This window comes from Gigantopelta aegis, chromosome 9, assembly GCF_016097555.1.
Source record: "Gigantopelta aegis isolate Gae_Host chromosome 9, Gae_host_genome, whole genome shotgun sequence".
Taxonomy (NCBI): domain Eukaryota; kingdom Metazoa; phylum Mollusca; class Gastropoda; order Neomphalida; family Peltospiridae; genus Gigantopelta; species Gigantopelta aegis.
In genome coordinates this window covers 4,344,440-4,361,727 of record NC_054707.1, presented here as the reverse complement: position 1 = coordinate 4,361,727, position 17,288 = coordinate 4,344,440, and the positions used below count along the sequence as shown (strand labels likewise).

The 17,288-nt window shown below is 40.4% G+C and overlaps 1 protein-coding gene across 1 annotated transcript in view; it reads right to left on the bottom strand.

Moving 5' to 3' along the window:
* Window positions 1–13,206, bottom strand: part of LOC121382343 (probable cytochrome P450 12a5, mitochondrial) — a 41,414-nt gene extending 28,208 nt beyond the window's left edge. Inside the window, exons 1-3 of the mRNA XM_041511929.1 lie at window positions 13,059–13,206; window positions 6,914–7,163; window positions 6,105–6,339 (exon numbers count right to left, since the gene is read on the bottom strand). Coding sequence (XP_041367863.1) covers window positions 6,105–6,339; window positions 6,914–7,145 — 467 coding nt within the window. The 5' untranslated portion in view covers window positions 7,146–7,163; window positions 13,059–13,206. The remainder of the gene's footprint in view (window positions 1–6,104; window positions 6,340–6,913; window positions 7,164–13,058) is intronic.
* Between the last annotated feature and the right edge of the window lie 4,082 nt (window positions 13,207–17,288).

Here is a 17,288-nt window from a genome sequence, read left to right as displayed (position 1 = left end):
CTACAGGGATTGATCCTGGACCAACTGTGCATCAAGCGATCGCTTTACCACTGGCTAGAACGAGAGAAATAACCCAATGGGCCTACCTACAGGGATTGATCCTGGACCAACTGTGCATCAAGCGATCGCTTTACCACTGGCTAGAACGAGAGAAATAACCCAATGGGCCTACCTACAGGGATTGATCCTGGACCAACTGTGCATCAAGCGATCGCTTTACCACTGGCTAGAACGAGAGAAATAACCCAATGGGCCTACCTACAGGGATTGATCCTGGACCAACTGTGCATCAAGCGATCGCTTTACCACTGGCTAGAACGAGAGAAATAACCCAATGGGCCTACCTACAGGGATTGATCCTAGACCAACTGTGCATCAAGCGATCGCTTTACCACTGGCTAGAACGAGAGAAATAACCCAATGGGCCTACCTACAGGGATTGATCCTAGACCAACTGTGCATCAAGCGATCGCTTTACCACTGGCTAGAACGAGAGAAATAATCCAATGGGCCTACCTACAGGGATTGATCCTAGACCAACTGTGCATAAAGCGATCGCTTTACCACTGGCTAGAACGAGAGAAATAACCCAATGGGCCTACCTACAGGGATTGATCCTGGACCAACTGTGCATCAAGCGATCGCTTTACCACTGGCTAGAACGAGAGAAATAACCCAATGGGCCTACCTACAGGGATTGATCCTGGACCAACTGTGCATCAAGCGATCGCTTTACCACTGGCTAGAACGAGAGAAATAACCCAATGGGCCTACCTACAGGGATTGATCCTGGACCAACTGTGCATCAAGCGACCGCTTTACCACTGGCTAGAACGAGAGAAATAACCCAATGGGCCTACCTACAGGGATTGATCCTGGACCAACTGTGCATCAAGCGACCGCTTTACCACTGGCTAGAACGAGAGAAATAACCCAATGGGCCTACCTACAGGGATTGATCCTGGACCAACTGTGCATCAAGCGACCGCTTTACCACTGGCTAGAACGAGAGAAATAACCCAATGGGCCTACCTACAGGGATTGATCCTGGACCAACTGTGCATCAAGCGACCGCTTTACCACTGGCTAGAACGAGAGAAATAACCCAATGGGCCTACCTACAGGGATGATCCTGGACCAACTGTGCATCAAGCGATCGCTTTACCACTGGCTAGAACGAGAGAAATAACCCAATGGGCCTACCTACAGGGATTGATCCTGGACCAACTGTGCATCAAGCGATCGCTTTACCACTGGCTAGAACGAGAGAAATAACCCAATGGGCCTACCTACAGGGATTGATCCTGGACCAACTGTGCATCAAGCGATCGCTTTACCACTGGCTAGAACGAGAGAAATAACCCAATGGGCCTACCTACAGGGATTGATCCTGGACCAACTGTGCATCAAGCGATCGCTTTACCACTGGCTAGAACGAGAGAAATAACCCAATGGGCCTACCTACAGGGATTGATCCTGGACCAACTGTGCATCAAGCGATCGCTTTACCACTGGCTAGAACGAGAGAAATAACCCAATGGGCCTACCTACAGGGATTGATCCTGGACCAACTGTGCATCAAGCGATCGCTTTACCACTGGCTAGAACGAGAGAAATAACCCAAGGGCCTACCTACAGGGATTGATCCTGGACCAACTGTTCAAGCGATCGCTTTACCACTGGCTAGAACGAGAGAAATAACCCAATGGGCCTACCTACAGGGATTGATCCTAGACCAACTGTGCATCAAGCGATCGCTTTACCACTGGCTAGAACGAGAGAAATAACCCAATGGGCCTACCTACAGGGATTGATCCTGGACCAACTGTGCATCAAGCGATCGCCTTACCACTGGCTAGAACGAGAGAAATAACCCAATGGGCCTACCTACAGGGATTGATCCTAGACCAACTGTGCATCAAGCGATCGCTTTACCACTGGGCTACGTTCTGCCCCCAGAGTCTGCTGACACGGTGACAAGACGGGTTTCTGTTTATTAGGAGCTGGACGAGGGCATCGCATGTGAAGTCTTATCTAATCAGAAATATATCTAAAGTTGATCTTAGGGGTGCTTTAAACAACTGCTTGTAGTAGCGTATACCCTTTTTAACATTTTTACCTCTTACTAAATTTACAAAAAACAAACGTGAACGTAAAAAATATATAACATTTTCATAATTTATGAATCACATAGTTGATCAGTCCCCTTCCCACAAAAAATCTCACAAAGAAGAATGCATTATTATAATTTATGAAAACTACCAGATCATTGATAAACTTACACATGAATTATGCCAGTCATTAACTATTTCCCGATAAATATCTCAAAATGCACACTCAGTCTAGATATCATGTTTCTTTGTAAACATGTTTTACCAAGTCTGTGCAATATTATTAAATGCCATATCTGATAACATTCTCAAAATACATGCATAATTTTAACACACTCAGTTTAGGTGTTGTGTTTTTGTGAACATGTTTTACCAAGTGTGTATAATATTATTACATGCCATATCTGATAACATTCTTAAAATACTTGCATAATTATAACACACTCAGTGTGGGTATCATGTTTCTTTGTGAACATGTTTTACCAAGTCTGTATATTATTATTATCTGAATGAATGAATGAATGGTTAACGACACCCCAGCACGAAAAATACATCGGCTATTGGGTGTTAAACTATGGTAATGCAAACAAATAAGGTGATGATCAACAGTGTAAAGAACTGCAAAAATACAAATATCACAGATAGATACTGACTTTTACTCAAAATTTCAATTTGTGCTGTATTGGCCATTCTCAAAGAGAATGTTACACCCCTGCACCACGGTGAGGTTACAGCACGCGCAGGGGTATTATTATCTGATAACATTTCTTTGTTTGTGTCTGCCATTTCTATCGGCTTATTAACATGCTACAAAGCTATGGCAATAAATACACAAGATAAAAACATTAAGAGGATTTATATTTGGTGAACCCATTTCATACTTCTGGTGGCCATTTTGAATGATGAGCAATATGATAGCCATCTTGGATTTTGAATATTATTTGATCGAATGGCCATCCTTAAATTGATATAAATTGATAAAAATATTTCCAAAAATCTACCAATATTTACATATACAAATTAGTTTCCGCGCTGACTCCCTAACAAATAAATGAGGGCCGGGGTGGGGTGGGGGTGGGCTTTTTTAATGGTTTGCACCATCGGATTTAGAATGAACTTCAAACATAAAGTGAACACTTTCCAAAAGAGACGAACTCATCACAGAGGGGCACTGTATTTAACAGCGACCCACACATTTCCAGTAGTTAGTTGGCAAGGTTGTCCACCTAGGTTGTGATCCTAGATATATATAGAGATATGATGTTTAGTGGCAAACCTTTTACAGCATGCCGAGGCCATTTTTCGAGAAAAAACAATAGGTTTTGCCTCCTGGGTAAGTGTACTGAAAACAAAAACCTATGGGGAAAAAGTTAATTTAATTCTAGATCTTCGCTTATTCATGTTTTATGTGTCAATATTATATAGGAATATACTGACCGACAAAAGAAACGCGAATATTTTATTATAATTACTTTTCTACACAGACTGTCAAAATGGGGCGGGGGAGGGGAGCGGGTAATTTTAACATGTTCATATAACATGAAGGTTTGGAGCATGTCTGGCACGGGGTCCAGGTTTCTTGATAGCCAGAGGCCTGACCCGGGACAGAAATTATTACAGGGACAATTTGGATTATTACAGCCAAAACATTTATGGTGGACTTTATATAAATGGACCTAAAATGTTCAAACGACATCTGCGTTTCTTTTGTTTGTCAGTATATTTCAAAATAGCAGTGATTAATTTTGAATTTAGATTACAGCTGCTAATGGCGGAAAGATAAAAGTAATTATAGGGACTGCCCCAAGTTTGCATCCATTTTAAGATGTTACGTGTAACAGAGTCTTTACGTCTTTAAATGTTCTTGTTTAGAATCCCAATGCGTGTATAACCAATCGCGGTCTGTGCTAATGTTTGTAGCAGTCATTTTTCTTTTTACTTCATACACACAAAACTATTGGGAAGTAAAATCCGGTTTGGGATACTACAAACATTAGAATGTCAACAGATACCTTAGTTAAATAGACACTAACATTCTAAACAAAAACATATCTTTAATACGCAATTGTAGTCATGAAAAAGGTTCCGTGTGTCCTGTCAGGAAAGAGGGTATTCCCTTTAAGGCTATAGTTGTGGCTTCTTTCTTTTAGCTTTAATAAAATATGTTACGTTCTGTGGGCGCGATATGGTGCCTTTAACGGAAACGTTATTGAGTGACACGTCGGTCATTTATGCGATGTCATACTTCAAGTGCATGAGCACTAGATTTTTCTCGCTGGATACAAATCAAAGCTGCAATTTCACTGCGTTAAACCAGATTAGTTAGTACGTGGATGGATGATAGACTCGACTGCTGGTTGGTGACTCATCGTTTGTGGTATGTGCTGTTGTGTCTGTTTTTGGAGGGGGTGGGAGGGGAGGGGAAAGTGTAGATAGGGATCTAAATTTGGACCTTTGCAAAATGTTTATAGAGACCAAACCATGCGCAAGAAATATACTGAGATAAAGAAAGACGGGGACACTTGGTATTGTAGAATTCACTAGTACCGTAGTAATGTCTGCATAAATACAAAGATGTAATATAGTTAAAATTATGTTTTGTTTAACGACACCACTATAGCACATTGATTTACCAATCATCGGCTATTGGATGTCAAATATTTTGTAATTCTGACATATAGTCCTAGAGAGGAAACCCGCTACATATTTATATTAGTAGCAAGGGATCTTTTGTATGCACCATCCCATAGATAGGATAGCACATACCACGGCCTTTAGTATACCAGTCGCGGTGTACTGGCTGGAACGAGAAATAGCCCAATGGGCCCACCACCGACTGGGATCAATCTTAGACCGACAGCGTGTCAAGCGAGCGCTTTACCACTGGGCTACGTCCCGCCCCAAGTTGTAATATAGGACTGAATGCCAGTACTGTGGTATTTATGTCGGCAACACGGGTATCGCCATGATGCTATGGGTGTCGGCAACACGGGTATCGCCATGATTCTATGGGTGTCGGCTACACGGGTATCGCCATGATGCTATGGGTGTCGGCAACACGGGTATCGCCATGATGCTATGGGTGTCGGCAACACGGGTATCGCCATGATGCTATGGTGATGCTATGGGTGTCGGCAACACGGGTATCGCCATGATGCTATGGGTGTCGGCAACACGGGTATCGCCATGATGCTATGGGTGTCGGCAACACGGGTATCGCCATGATGCTATGGGTGACGGTTTTGCTTGCCGTTACTCTTTCCTCTTAGTGCTGGTGTGCGCCCTTATTTCTTTCCGTCAATATATGTGTGCGTGGAGGGCGTATTCGTACGAGACGGTGGGAAGGGGCAGGGGGCGCAACTCAAATTCCTCAAATTCGTGAATAAACGATTGAGATATTCGGGCAAAACAAGTTGGCCTGAAACATTTTCATCATGTACCTCCATCATTCTACACATAATATTAGTTGTAAGAATAAAATGTTGCTATCCAGATTCGGACATATTCACTTAATTAGGGCAAAGGTCAGCCTGTTCCCTACAATAATGGGAGCCTCTACCATAAGCGTACGAGACAGGTGCTGGAATAAAATCTATAATTCGGGCAAAAATGCTGTAATGCTAATAGTAACGCGAATATAAATAACTTGTTATTCAGATTCAGGCATTTCCCTTTAATTCGGGCAAAAGCCAGCCTGCCCCGCTATAAAAATGGGAGTCCGTACGTCTATGGCCCCTACGACTACGGTAAAGGATCCTAATCGTATCCTACAACGTTGAGGAGGGGCCAATTTATTGTCCAGTTTAAAAACTTTTCATAGTTTTCGTTTTGTAAGAGGTGAGTGGGGCGGGGTAGTATATCTGGGCCCCGTTATACGAAGCTATCTTAGCGCTAAGATCGCTTCGTAAAACGGGACCCACGACCGTAGTTTTAGGGTGAATATAACGTCTTGGAACATTTAAGAATTGATCGCTCCGTGGAATTGGGACTCACCTGCTAAGAACACCCGAGACGTTGTTGTTGTATTTCTCATTGTATCTCTTCAGCATGAAAAACGCCTGTCTGATTGGATATTTGCCTTCATGTCTAAAAATAGTTTCAATGTCCCTTGGATTAAAAACGTGCACCAAAGTCAGGATGCCCGGTACGATGTTTTCTTTGATGACGTCACCATACAGCTCTTGAAGCCTCGCGTACTTGTCTCGTCGCGTCATACCGTATAAAGGTCCTGACATAAAGAAAAAATGTAGTACAATAAAGTACTCTTATAACGAACTGGAAGGGTTCATGATAGTTAGCTATATAGTGTACACATTTGCATTAGTTGGTCATTAATATATAGGGAAATAAAACGTGACTTTACGATCCGTTCGTTCTATGAAGTAATTCGTTCTAAGCATGTTCATTAAAAGTGTGCTTTACTGTATATACTATTTTAATAGTAATAGTTATACAGAGAATACTACATGCGTGGCTGTTAAGGTGACGCCACACAATACGAGTGTCTCGAACGAGAAGAGTCATTCATAGTCATTGTATTTGTTTTAGTCAAAAGCTAATTTCCTTATGGCATTGGCGATTTTCGGCCATAAATAGATAGTAATACCTATAGAGGATAATAACTAATTACCATTTATTATCAAACTTATGTCCCGAGTGAAATCATTTTCACTTGTCGCGAGCTTAATAATAATACTTTACACTTCCTATAATTATACATATAGAGTGTAATACACGAGTTACAATTATTATCAAATGTATTTCCCACGAGTGAAATAATTTACACAAATAACAACTCTCACCTCCTGGATAATGCATCCACTGTGTTCCAATGATGGGCAGAGCCCGGGGGCCGGGCATGTCTTCAAACGGCCGAGGTCTTGTAACAGCAGACGATAAGTTCCCATCATGACACTCATCCGCTAGGGCTGCAGGGCGTAGGGCGGCGGGCGCCCTGGCCGTGGTGGAACACCAAACATTCGAGAACGACGCCAGCGGTGCGCCTATACTCTTTAACATTGACCTGGGAAACATAGCAGGAGTGTTCTGTTCCTAGAATGGCATAAATAATTACAAAACAAGATCATTAAAGGTGCATGCTTGTCTGACTACATCAGGCCCGTAGGAACAACATCTGGGGGAAGGCATAACCTCCAGTGTAGGAGCGCTGTTTCTAGTCGAATGTGTGTGTGTGTGGGGGGGGGGGGGGGCATTTTTTACATCCCTCCTCTGTTCCTACCCTGTCAAAAATGTGGTGCACTGGCTGAAACGAGAAATAACCCAATGGGCCTACCTACGGGGATCGATCCCAGACCGACTGCACATCGAGCGAGCGCTTTACTACTGGGCTACGTCCCGCCCTTGGGTGTAGGAAGGTGTCAAAACGTGGGTGGCACACACACACACACACACACACACACACACACAAACACACACACACACACACACACACACACACACACACACACACACACACACACAAACACACACACACACACACACACAAACATACACACACACACAAACACACACACACACATGTATAAATATATAAAACCCATCGGTCGATCGCTGCTGCTACAAAATGGGGGGGGGGCACATTCCCCACCTCCCCCACCACCCCGCTTCCTACGCCACAAGTAATATAATAAAACCCCGTACATTTTCGTTCTCAAATGGGAACACGGGCCCCCGCCCCTAACAAACCCCATTTCCAAAAGGCTTGGAAATGAAACTAAATGAAATGAACGCTAAACGACATCCCAATACAAAATAAAGAAAATCGACTATTTGGTGCCGGCCAAAGATATATGAACGATCGACATTGATTCAAGATTTTTATTAAAACAATGTACGGAGCTGTGGTGAATAATGAATGAATGATTAAAACTATTCTATTTATATTATGTTTCAAATTTTACTTTCAAAAATGTTTTCTTTTTGTATTCAATATACGAACGAATGCTAAACAACACTTAACACATACTGTAAATTACGTAACTGTTTGACATTATATTTTGTAAACATTTCAATTGTTGTTGTAGTTGTTGTTTATAGATAGATACGACGTCACATTTAATAATTGCCACCAAATAAAAATAACGAAAAAACAAACTTTATGTAAGGAAACCTTAGTCGGCCAAGAATAGATGTGTTCTAATATGTCAAAGTCTATTCAAATGAAACGAAAACCATTATGTGTAAATTGTTAAATATAGTAATGTTAATTTAAGTATCGCTTATCATTCATAAATGTGTCTCGCCCTCAACAAACATGCCTATACGTCAATCTCATAAATATACTTCATTATGACCCTACCTTGTGTACAGAACGAGACACAATTAGAAGCCGATATCGATATGCGTCAGTGTGGCCTAGAAAGGCATCGCGGTGACGTAAATATGTCAAGGTCTTCGTCACACCTTTATTTGGAATAGTTCGTCAGTTTTATTATTTCGTAATAACACAGTGGTCTTGCACTTACAGTATTTGTTTAATTATTATTTTCATTAAAGGGACATACCCTAGTTTTTAAAACTGAAATCATACTTTACTTAGATTTTATGGTTTAGATTATCAGTTTCCATACTTTCGAAGTGTGTTTGGTAATCATGGTGTTTTTAATATAACAAAATTCATTTCTCATATTTTTAAAAACGCGCGTGCGTCTGAGAAGTAACAGTTATGGAGTCGAGTTTTAGTCTATTTTTAGAGGGTATTTTACCATTTCAAAATCACAGACTCATGTTTCACTCAAATGTAACTGTTCCAAATGTGTTTCAGGTTTGTAGATTAACTAAACTTAGTTTTCATTTTCTCAGGTTGAAACTAGAGTCTGTCCCTTAAAACGAATATTACTTTATTAAATAATACTTGTAAATTTTTAGATAACATTATGAGAACATTTATGTCACCACGTTAATATTGTATTATTATATTGTATATGTAGAACTGCTGTATTATTATATTGCACATACTGTAACTAGGTGCTCATGTATCACTTGTTATGTGATCTGAGTGTAAATAAAGATGTGTTCTGTGTTCGTAAGCATGAAAGTCCCAAGGTATAATTATATTTTACTTAGAAACCTTTAATAACAAACATTAAGTTCTAAGGTATGGTTGCAACTTAACAAGAAACATTGAAACCCCCAAGTATGATAATATTTAATAAGAAACATAAATCCTAAACTTACGATTACAGTTTAATAAAAGACATTACAAAAATAACAAGCATTCAAATCATCAGTGCCGGATTTATAAGGGGGCAAAGGGGGGCAATTGCGCCCCCCCCCCCTCCCACTGCCAGAAGGGAACCCAAAATAAGGACTTCCTTTATTTAAAAAATGTAATAATTATAAAATTAGTTCATTTTTTTTATTTGTCATGTAATTTAATGTCTATGTTGAGGGGTCCCCGAACCGCCCCCCCCCCCCCCCCCCAGGTCTAAATCCGGCCCTGCAAATCATCGTGAATGATTATATATATTTTAAATCACCAACTAACATTTTGTTTAAGGTTAAAACAATTTCTAGCATACTATTATAATTTACTGGGATAATTAAGTTATGTTAATTAAGGACTACTCAGGCTAATAGTGATGATTACTTGTAGGGTTGTGATGGTGATGGTTATAAAGGTAATGTTGATATGTATCGTTGATGAAATTATATTTAGTGACTTTGTATAATGAAAATCTATTATGACACTAACCTTTATAACGAATGAACAATATGAAAACATATCAAAACTTTTAAATTAAATCTTATTTATGTCAAATGTTAAAAATTATATAGATAATATATATATAAATTATATTGATAATAATTAATTAATATACAATATGATGTGTGTGTGTGTGTGTGTGTGTGTGTGTGTGTGCATTTAAGAATTGACCACAATTAGTTTTTGGTCCATGCAAGTATGAACCGACAAGACGATATCCAGACGCGTAGCTTCGTGAATGTTTTACTATATATACTACTCAAAAGAATTTAAGGGTCAAAAATTTATAACCAAATAAGTTTCAGAGTGTATTAGATTGATGATGTAAACTACACCAAAAATTTAATTTATTGTTCCATATTTACAAAAAACCACAAATAAACGTCACTGTATACAAGAAAGTCACATGACATGCTGTCAAAGTTGAAGGTCGTCAAACATGGATTTTACCAATTAGAACATTCGTTTAATAGTGTGTGAATCCACCCCTGGCGCGAATACACTCGACACATTGTTGCCTCATGCTGTTGATCAGACGTCTGAAGAACTCTTGGGGAATGGCCTGCCACTCTGCCATAGGAAGTTGACCCAGATCATGAAGGTTGGCCGGAGGGGCATGGTTATCCCGAACTCTCCTGCCTAATTCGTCCCAGGCGTGCTCTATTGGGGCCAAGTCAGGCGAATATGCTGGCCAATCCATCCTGGCGATACCTTGTTGTCTGAGAAAGTCCGTTACCACCCTGGCGCGGTGGGGTCTGGCATTGTCATCCTGCAGAACTGCCCCTCCGCCAATCTGCTGAAGGCCTGGGAGAACCAACGGCCGGATAATCTCATTCAGATAGCGGATTCCATTCAGATTGCCATCCACCACATAGAGAGGGGTCCTGTGGTGGATAGAGATGCCGCCCCACACCATGACGCTGCCACCACCGAACCGGTGACGTTGTCTAACGTTAACGTCAGCGAAGCGCTCCCCAGGACGTCTGTAGACATGAACCTGACCGTCGTTGAACTGGAGACTAAACCTGGACTCATCAGTGAACATCACTCGACCCCACTGAACACGTTGCCACCGCAGATGAAGCGTGCACCAGTGACGTCTGGCCGTTCTGTGACGTGGTAGGAGTGGTGGTCGAACAGCCTGGCGACGGCAGCGTAGATTATTGGCTCTCAGACGATTGCGTATGGTTTGATCAGACACTCGAGTTCCAGTCCAGTCCGCAGATTGTCACGTAATCGGCGTGCAGTGGTTGTGCGTTGACGTAAAGCCATATTGGTGATTAGCGGTCCTCTCTATTTGTAGTGCTTCGGGGTCTTCCCGAACGTGGACGATTTCGAACAGAATTCGTTGCTTGGTACCGTTGCCACAGTCGGCCAACGACACTCTGACTGACACCAAGTCTCAGAGCAACATTTCTTTGCGTATTGCCATCCTGAAGCCAAGCAATAGCCCTTCCTCGATCTTCGATAGTCAGTTGACGTCGTACCATTGTCGAATTTGGAGTGTGCACCGTACACGAACGCAAGCTCCAATTATACGGAAATTCAGCATTGGGAACATGGAATACACGTGCAAAGCGTGCAAATGAAGCGCTTTGTGAAAAAGCAAGTTATGGGCACTTAGCAGACCTTTCGCTTTCGCCCTAATTTACGTGCAAATGTAAGCATGTTTTCGCCATTAGAACTAGTCGACAGTGTCAATGACAGTGGATTTTAATTCATTTATGGGTTGCTTAGACCCACTTTCGTCAAAATGGAACAATACCATGCGTGACATTGTGGTCTAGCTAATATAATTGACATTCAGAAAATAATGTCGAAAATATCGTCTGACCCTTAAATTCTTTTGAGTAGTATATATATATATATAGTGGAACCCCTCTAAAAGAAACAAATCCGGTTTGAACAGGGATATTTCCTATAGTGATATTTAAAAAGGGACCATGAAAAAATATATATTCACACACACAGAGACTAACAAACACACACACACAGAGAGAGAGAGAGAGAGAGAGAGAGAGAGAGAGAGAGAGAGAGAGAGAGAGAGAGAGAGAGACAGAGACAGAGAGAGAGAGGGAGAGGGAGAGAGAGACAGAGACAGAGAGAGAGACAGAGACAGAGAGAGAGACAGAGAGAGAAAGACAGAGGGAGAGAGAGAGAGAGACAGAGAGAGAGAGAGAGAGAGAGAGAGAGAGAGAGAGAGAGAGAGAGCGAGAGACAGACAGACAGACAGATAGAGAAAGAAAGAAAGACAGACAGACCACAGACAGATAGATAGATAGATAGATAGATAGATAGATAGATTTTTGTTCTTTAACGACACGACTAGAGCACATCGCTTAATTAGTCATCGGCTATTGGGTGTCAAATATGTGGTAATTCTGACTCAGTAGTCATCAGCGGAAATCCGCTATAAGTTTCCTAATGCAGCAAGGGATCTTTTATATGCTCTTTCCCACAGACAGGAAAGCACACACCACAGCCTTTGACCAGTTGCGGTGCACTGGTTGGAATGAGAAAACCCCAATCAGTTTAGATAGACAGATAGATAGATAGATAGATAGATAGACAGAAATAAGTAAAAGCCTCCTATGAAGTCACAATTCCTTTTTGATTTTTTGACTTATATTATATTGCTTTTTTCGTCATTTGAAGTAGCTGGCAAGTAAAATAACAGAAACATAAAACTACCAGCAAATACAGTTAAAATTAAAACATTAAAAATTAAAAAGGGAATCGTGTCTTCTACGGAAATTCAATAATAAAATCACAATCAATATTATATATATAGAGAGAGAGAGAGAGAGAGAGAGAGAGAGAGAGAGAGAGAGAGAGAGAGAGAGAGAGAAGAGCGAGAGAGAAAGAGAGAGAGTGAGACACAGAAAAAGATACACAGAGAGAAAGATATAGAATGAGACAGTGAGAGTGTGTGTGTGTGTGTGTGTGTGTGTGTGAGAGAGAGAGAGAGAGAGAGAGAGAGAGAGAGAGAGAGAGAGAGAGAGAGAGAGAGAGAGAGAGAGAGAGAGAGAGAGAGATAGATAGATAGATAGATAGATAGATAGATAGATATATTGGGGAAAAACCTTTAATTGTGATTATATTTTCTTCCAAACTTGCAATAAAAATGATATACAAAATTAAAAATATTATAAATGTTTAAACTAAACAGAAATCAAATCATATTAATATATTAAAGCAATCAGTAAAACTATAAGACGAACCTTACGGTGAGTCGGTGTCCGGCTTTTGTGATTCGACGTTTTCGATTATTTCTAGCCATCGTCCGTAAAGTATTTTGTCACGTGATAGCCGATAGGCGGGTACCCGGTAGTTTACGTGAACTTGTACTGGAATCTTCGAATATATGTTACGTATCGCCTACTAAGTATTGCTGAGTCAATGTTGTCCCTAGATTCTGATTTGAAGTCTAGCTTTGGTTCAAAATGAAGCATAGCTAGCCGTAGAGACATACAGCTGCTAGTTGCAGTAACCGATATAAATAACAATTCAGGCCACATTCCAAGGGAAATGAGTTACAACTCTGATATAAACAAGTCTGACGTTTGACTGTTAGCTATTGTCGTCTGGCCTTGTCCTGTATATATATATATATGTTGTGTCAGGGCTAGAAAGTACTATATGTAACAGTTTGTCCATTTTTGACAACCAAAATGGCCGCCAAGTTCTGTGTTTAAATATATATATTTTTCTAAACCTAATGCTACCGAGCTTTTGTTTTATCCTTGTATTTTTTTATTTCTTTTATATATATATATATATATATATATATATATATATATATATATATATATATATATTATATATTTGTTTTTTGTTCAGAATACATGTTATGTAGTAAACATAGACTGCTACACCTACTCAAACGGCCACGTGTCGTAAACGGTCACCTGTCGTTGAAATAACAGCAATCTCACTCTAAAGGCAACACCACACAATACGAGTCATAATCGGTTTTCTCGTATGAGGCAATTTTATCTCGTGGCGTCGCTTCAACGTTAATTTTATCGGCATAAGACTATCTTTGATCCGTAACTACTGTTCAAAATACGTAGGGGATATTCCATTTCAAATATTAATAATTATAGAATGAAATTACATATAAAATTCAAAATAAGTGCACGAGAGCATGTAAAACGCACCGATTGTTTTGATCGCGAATCACGTGACGTGATGTTGCACGTGCGAAGGGTACGATTTAAAATTGAACACTTAGTTTGTGCATACGTTGTGTGCACACTGTGCCAATATTCTTTCTTGTTTGTTACTGGAACACTAAATCATAACCTTGCTGTCACATTATTTACAACATTGTGTAACTTTTCAACAATGCGACGTCTTTAAGGTCAGGAACGTCTCAGAGCATTAACCGAATGTGGGCCTGACATCAACAAACCAGAAATGTGGATGATCGTCCCATTCAGGACGGCCAAGGGCCACAACTCCAGGTCAGGAAATCGAGGTCAATCAGCCAATCAAATCGCAAACGAACTCCCTGTTACGACTGACGTTACTTATTTTGAACAGTATATAACCTCAAAAATCAGGTTTGAAATAAATGTGAACATATTTTCCAACTAAAACATATTTATTTCATTTGTCACGGAACAATCGACTTGCGTCACAGAGCAATACATTTCGATTATTCTTATCACATTGGATAATATGGCTAACGGGTTATAACCTGGGATGGATCGGCCAATCGTATATCTTTAAATCGATAACACTCGTGTAGCATCGCCGTGTGATATCATAAACAAGGCATGATGTTCTTACTAGCTTGAGCTTGAGCAATGTTTTAACCCCTGTTAGTTAAAGTGTATTGAATAAATGTTCTCCTTCTTAGCAGGCATAAGTAGTGACGTAATGTTTATTCTGTGTTTCGTGTAGTTCATGCATGAGTGCAACTGCGTTCTTGCTCAAGTGAAATATTTTGAATGACACTGACAGTATGATCGTGTTTTGACGTGCGTACGGTACTAATTATAACCTTGGATTGAAATATATAGTTGCTGTTTCTTTTGTTTAGTTTTGTTTGTTTGTGTGTTGTCGGGGTTTTGTTGTGGGGGTTTTTAGGGGGGGGGGGGGGTTGTTTGGGGGGTTGGGTTTTTGTTGTTTATAGTTTTGGTTTGGTTTTGTTGGTGTTGCTGTGGGATTTTTTTTAATTTTTTTTTTGTTTGTGTGTGTATTTGGGTGTTGTGTTTTTTCGTTTTGTTTTGTTGTGGGGGGTTTTGTTGTTGTTGTTTTGTTTTTTTGGGGTGTGCTTATTTGTTGTTGTTGTTTTTGTTGTTGTTTTGTTTTTTCTTGGGTGGGGGTGTTGTGTTTTGCTTTGTTTCTTGGTTTTCTTGGTATAAGAAAGATATGAAGTATATACCGATTTTTATAGGTTTTTGTTGCTGTTGTTGCGGCTGCTGCTGCTGCTGTTGTTTTTATTGTTGTTGTTGTTGTTGTTGTTGTGGTTACAGATAGATATGTCGGTGTCTACAGGTATGATCGAGTACTGTATTTTCACACAGACAGGTAGCCTTCGCTACAATTCGGTTAATCACCACAAGATGTGTCGTTTAACGCCGTGCATTTGTCAAGTGCGTTCAACTGTACCGAAACATTGTGAAAAAAAAAACTGTTTTGTTTAACGACACCACTAGAGCAAATTGATTAATTAATCATCATCAGCTGTTGGATGTGAAACATTTGATAATTGTGACTCGTTGTCTTTAGAAGAAACCAATTGATTTTCTTTTTCTTTTCATGTCATTTCAAGTTATTTTCGTGCTTATATCCAATTAAGGTTCAAGCACGCTGTCCTTGGCACACACTTCAGCTATCTGCGCTCTTTGTCCAGGACAGAGTGTTAGTTGTTAGTGAAAGACCAAATGATATTTTATATGCACTTTTCCACAGGCACATACCACGGCCTTTGAAATACCAGTCGTGGGGCACTAGTTGGAATGGGAAAAGTACTTTACCGAAAGAAAAGTGAAGGGACATTTGTTCAAGTATCACATTTTTAAACGGCTATTTGGTGTCTAACATGTACATGTATATGGTTATTTTGTCAGTTTGATCGAAATGATGTGTTGACAAGGCATTATAAACTTGTAGTTTTGGTGGTTGTTTTTTTGTTCGGTCCATCTAATCACCGAAATGGACCGAAATGGACTAAAACGGTCCGTTTTGTTTGTTTGTTTTGGGATGTGTTTTTTTATGTTTGTTGGCGCTTTTTGTTGTTGTTTTTTGTTTTTTGTTGTTGTTGTTGTTTTTTGAGGGAGTGGGGGTAAGTGTCCAGTGTCCATTACTGGAACACCAAAGACCAGGGTATGTACGGTTCCGTATAGATATATAAATATTGAATACTAAACGAGCTTGCCTGTCATACTATTTTTTATTAAACGAGTGAACAGTTTTGGTATCTGACGAGCGAAAGCAAGCTAGTTTAGTATTTTATTTATTACAAACCAACTGCAAACAAGCCGCAACGCAGAAGTAAGCAGATGTCGATACTTACTACACGTTATTTTTCTACGAACTGGGTCAGCAAGTGATCTACGTCACGCTCACGTCACGCCAATATTACACTAGTTCGATATTGAGTGATTGTTATGACATGAGCAATATCTTACACTGGTGTGTACTAACATGGAGTGGAGGGTGGACAACCACACTGTCTATGAGTCGTAATATGGAGCGACAGGAACATATGAAAGGTGTGGAGGACAAGATATGTGACTGGGGGTGAACCATGACCCCCCCCCCCCCCCAGGTCCGCGCCCCCGGCTACTTCAGTGTCTTAACTACACTAATGGGGAATATCAAAACCCTACATTCGTGTTAGGTAGGGGCGAGACGTAGCCACAGCAGGTTTCCTCCCTCAATATCTGTGTGGTCCTTAACCATATGTCCGAGGCCATATAACCGTAAATAAAATGTGTTGAGTGCGTCGTTAAATAAACCATTTCCTTCGTCCGTGTTAGGTATGGAAAAGTTCACATATTGCCGGTGTAAAACGAACGCAGGTTCGTGGGAACAGTAGTCCTATCGAACATCCATAGCTTAGGAACCATAGTCCTACCCGGACTTTCATACCTAGTTTATTTTTAAATGGGTTTTTGTCCTAGGACTTTTTCCTACCGGACTTAGATTCCTTCTACAGTGGCAAATTAGAAAGAAAGAAATGTTTTATTTAACAACGCACTCAACACATTTTATTTACGTTTATATGGCGTCAGACATATGGTTAAGGATCACACAGATATTGAGAGAGGAGACTCGCTGTCGCAACGTCATGGGCTACTCTTTTCGGTTAGCAGCAAGAGATCGTTTATATGCACCATCCCACAGACAGGATAGTACATGCCTTTGATATACCAGTCGTGGTGCACTGGCTGGAAAGAGAAGTAACCCAATGGGCCCACCGACGGGGATCGATCCCA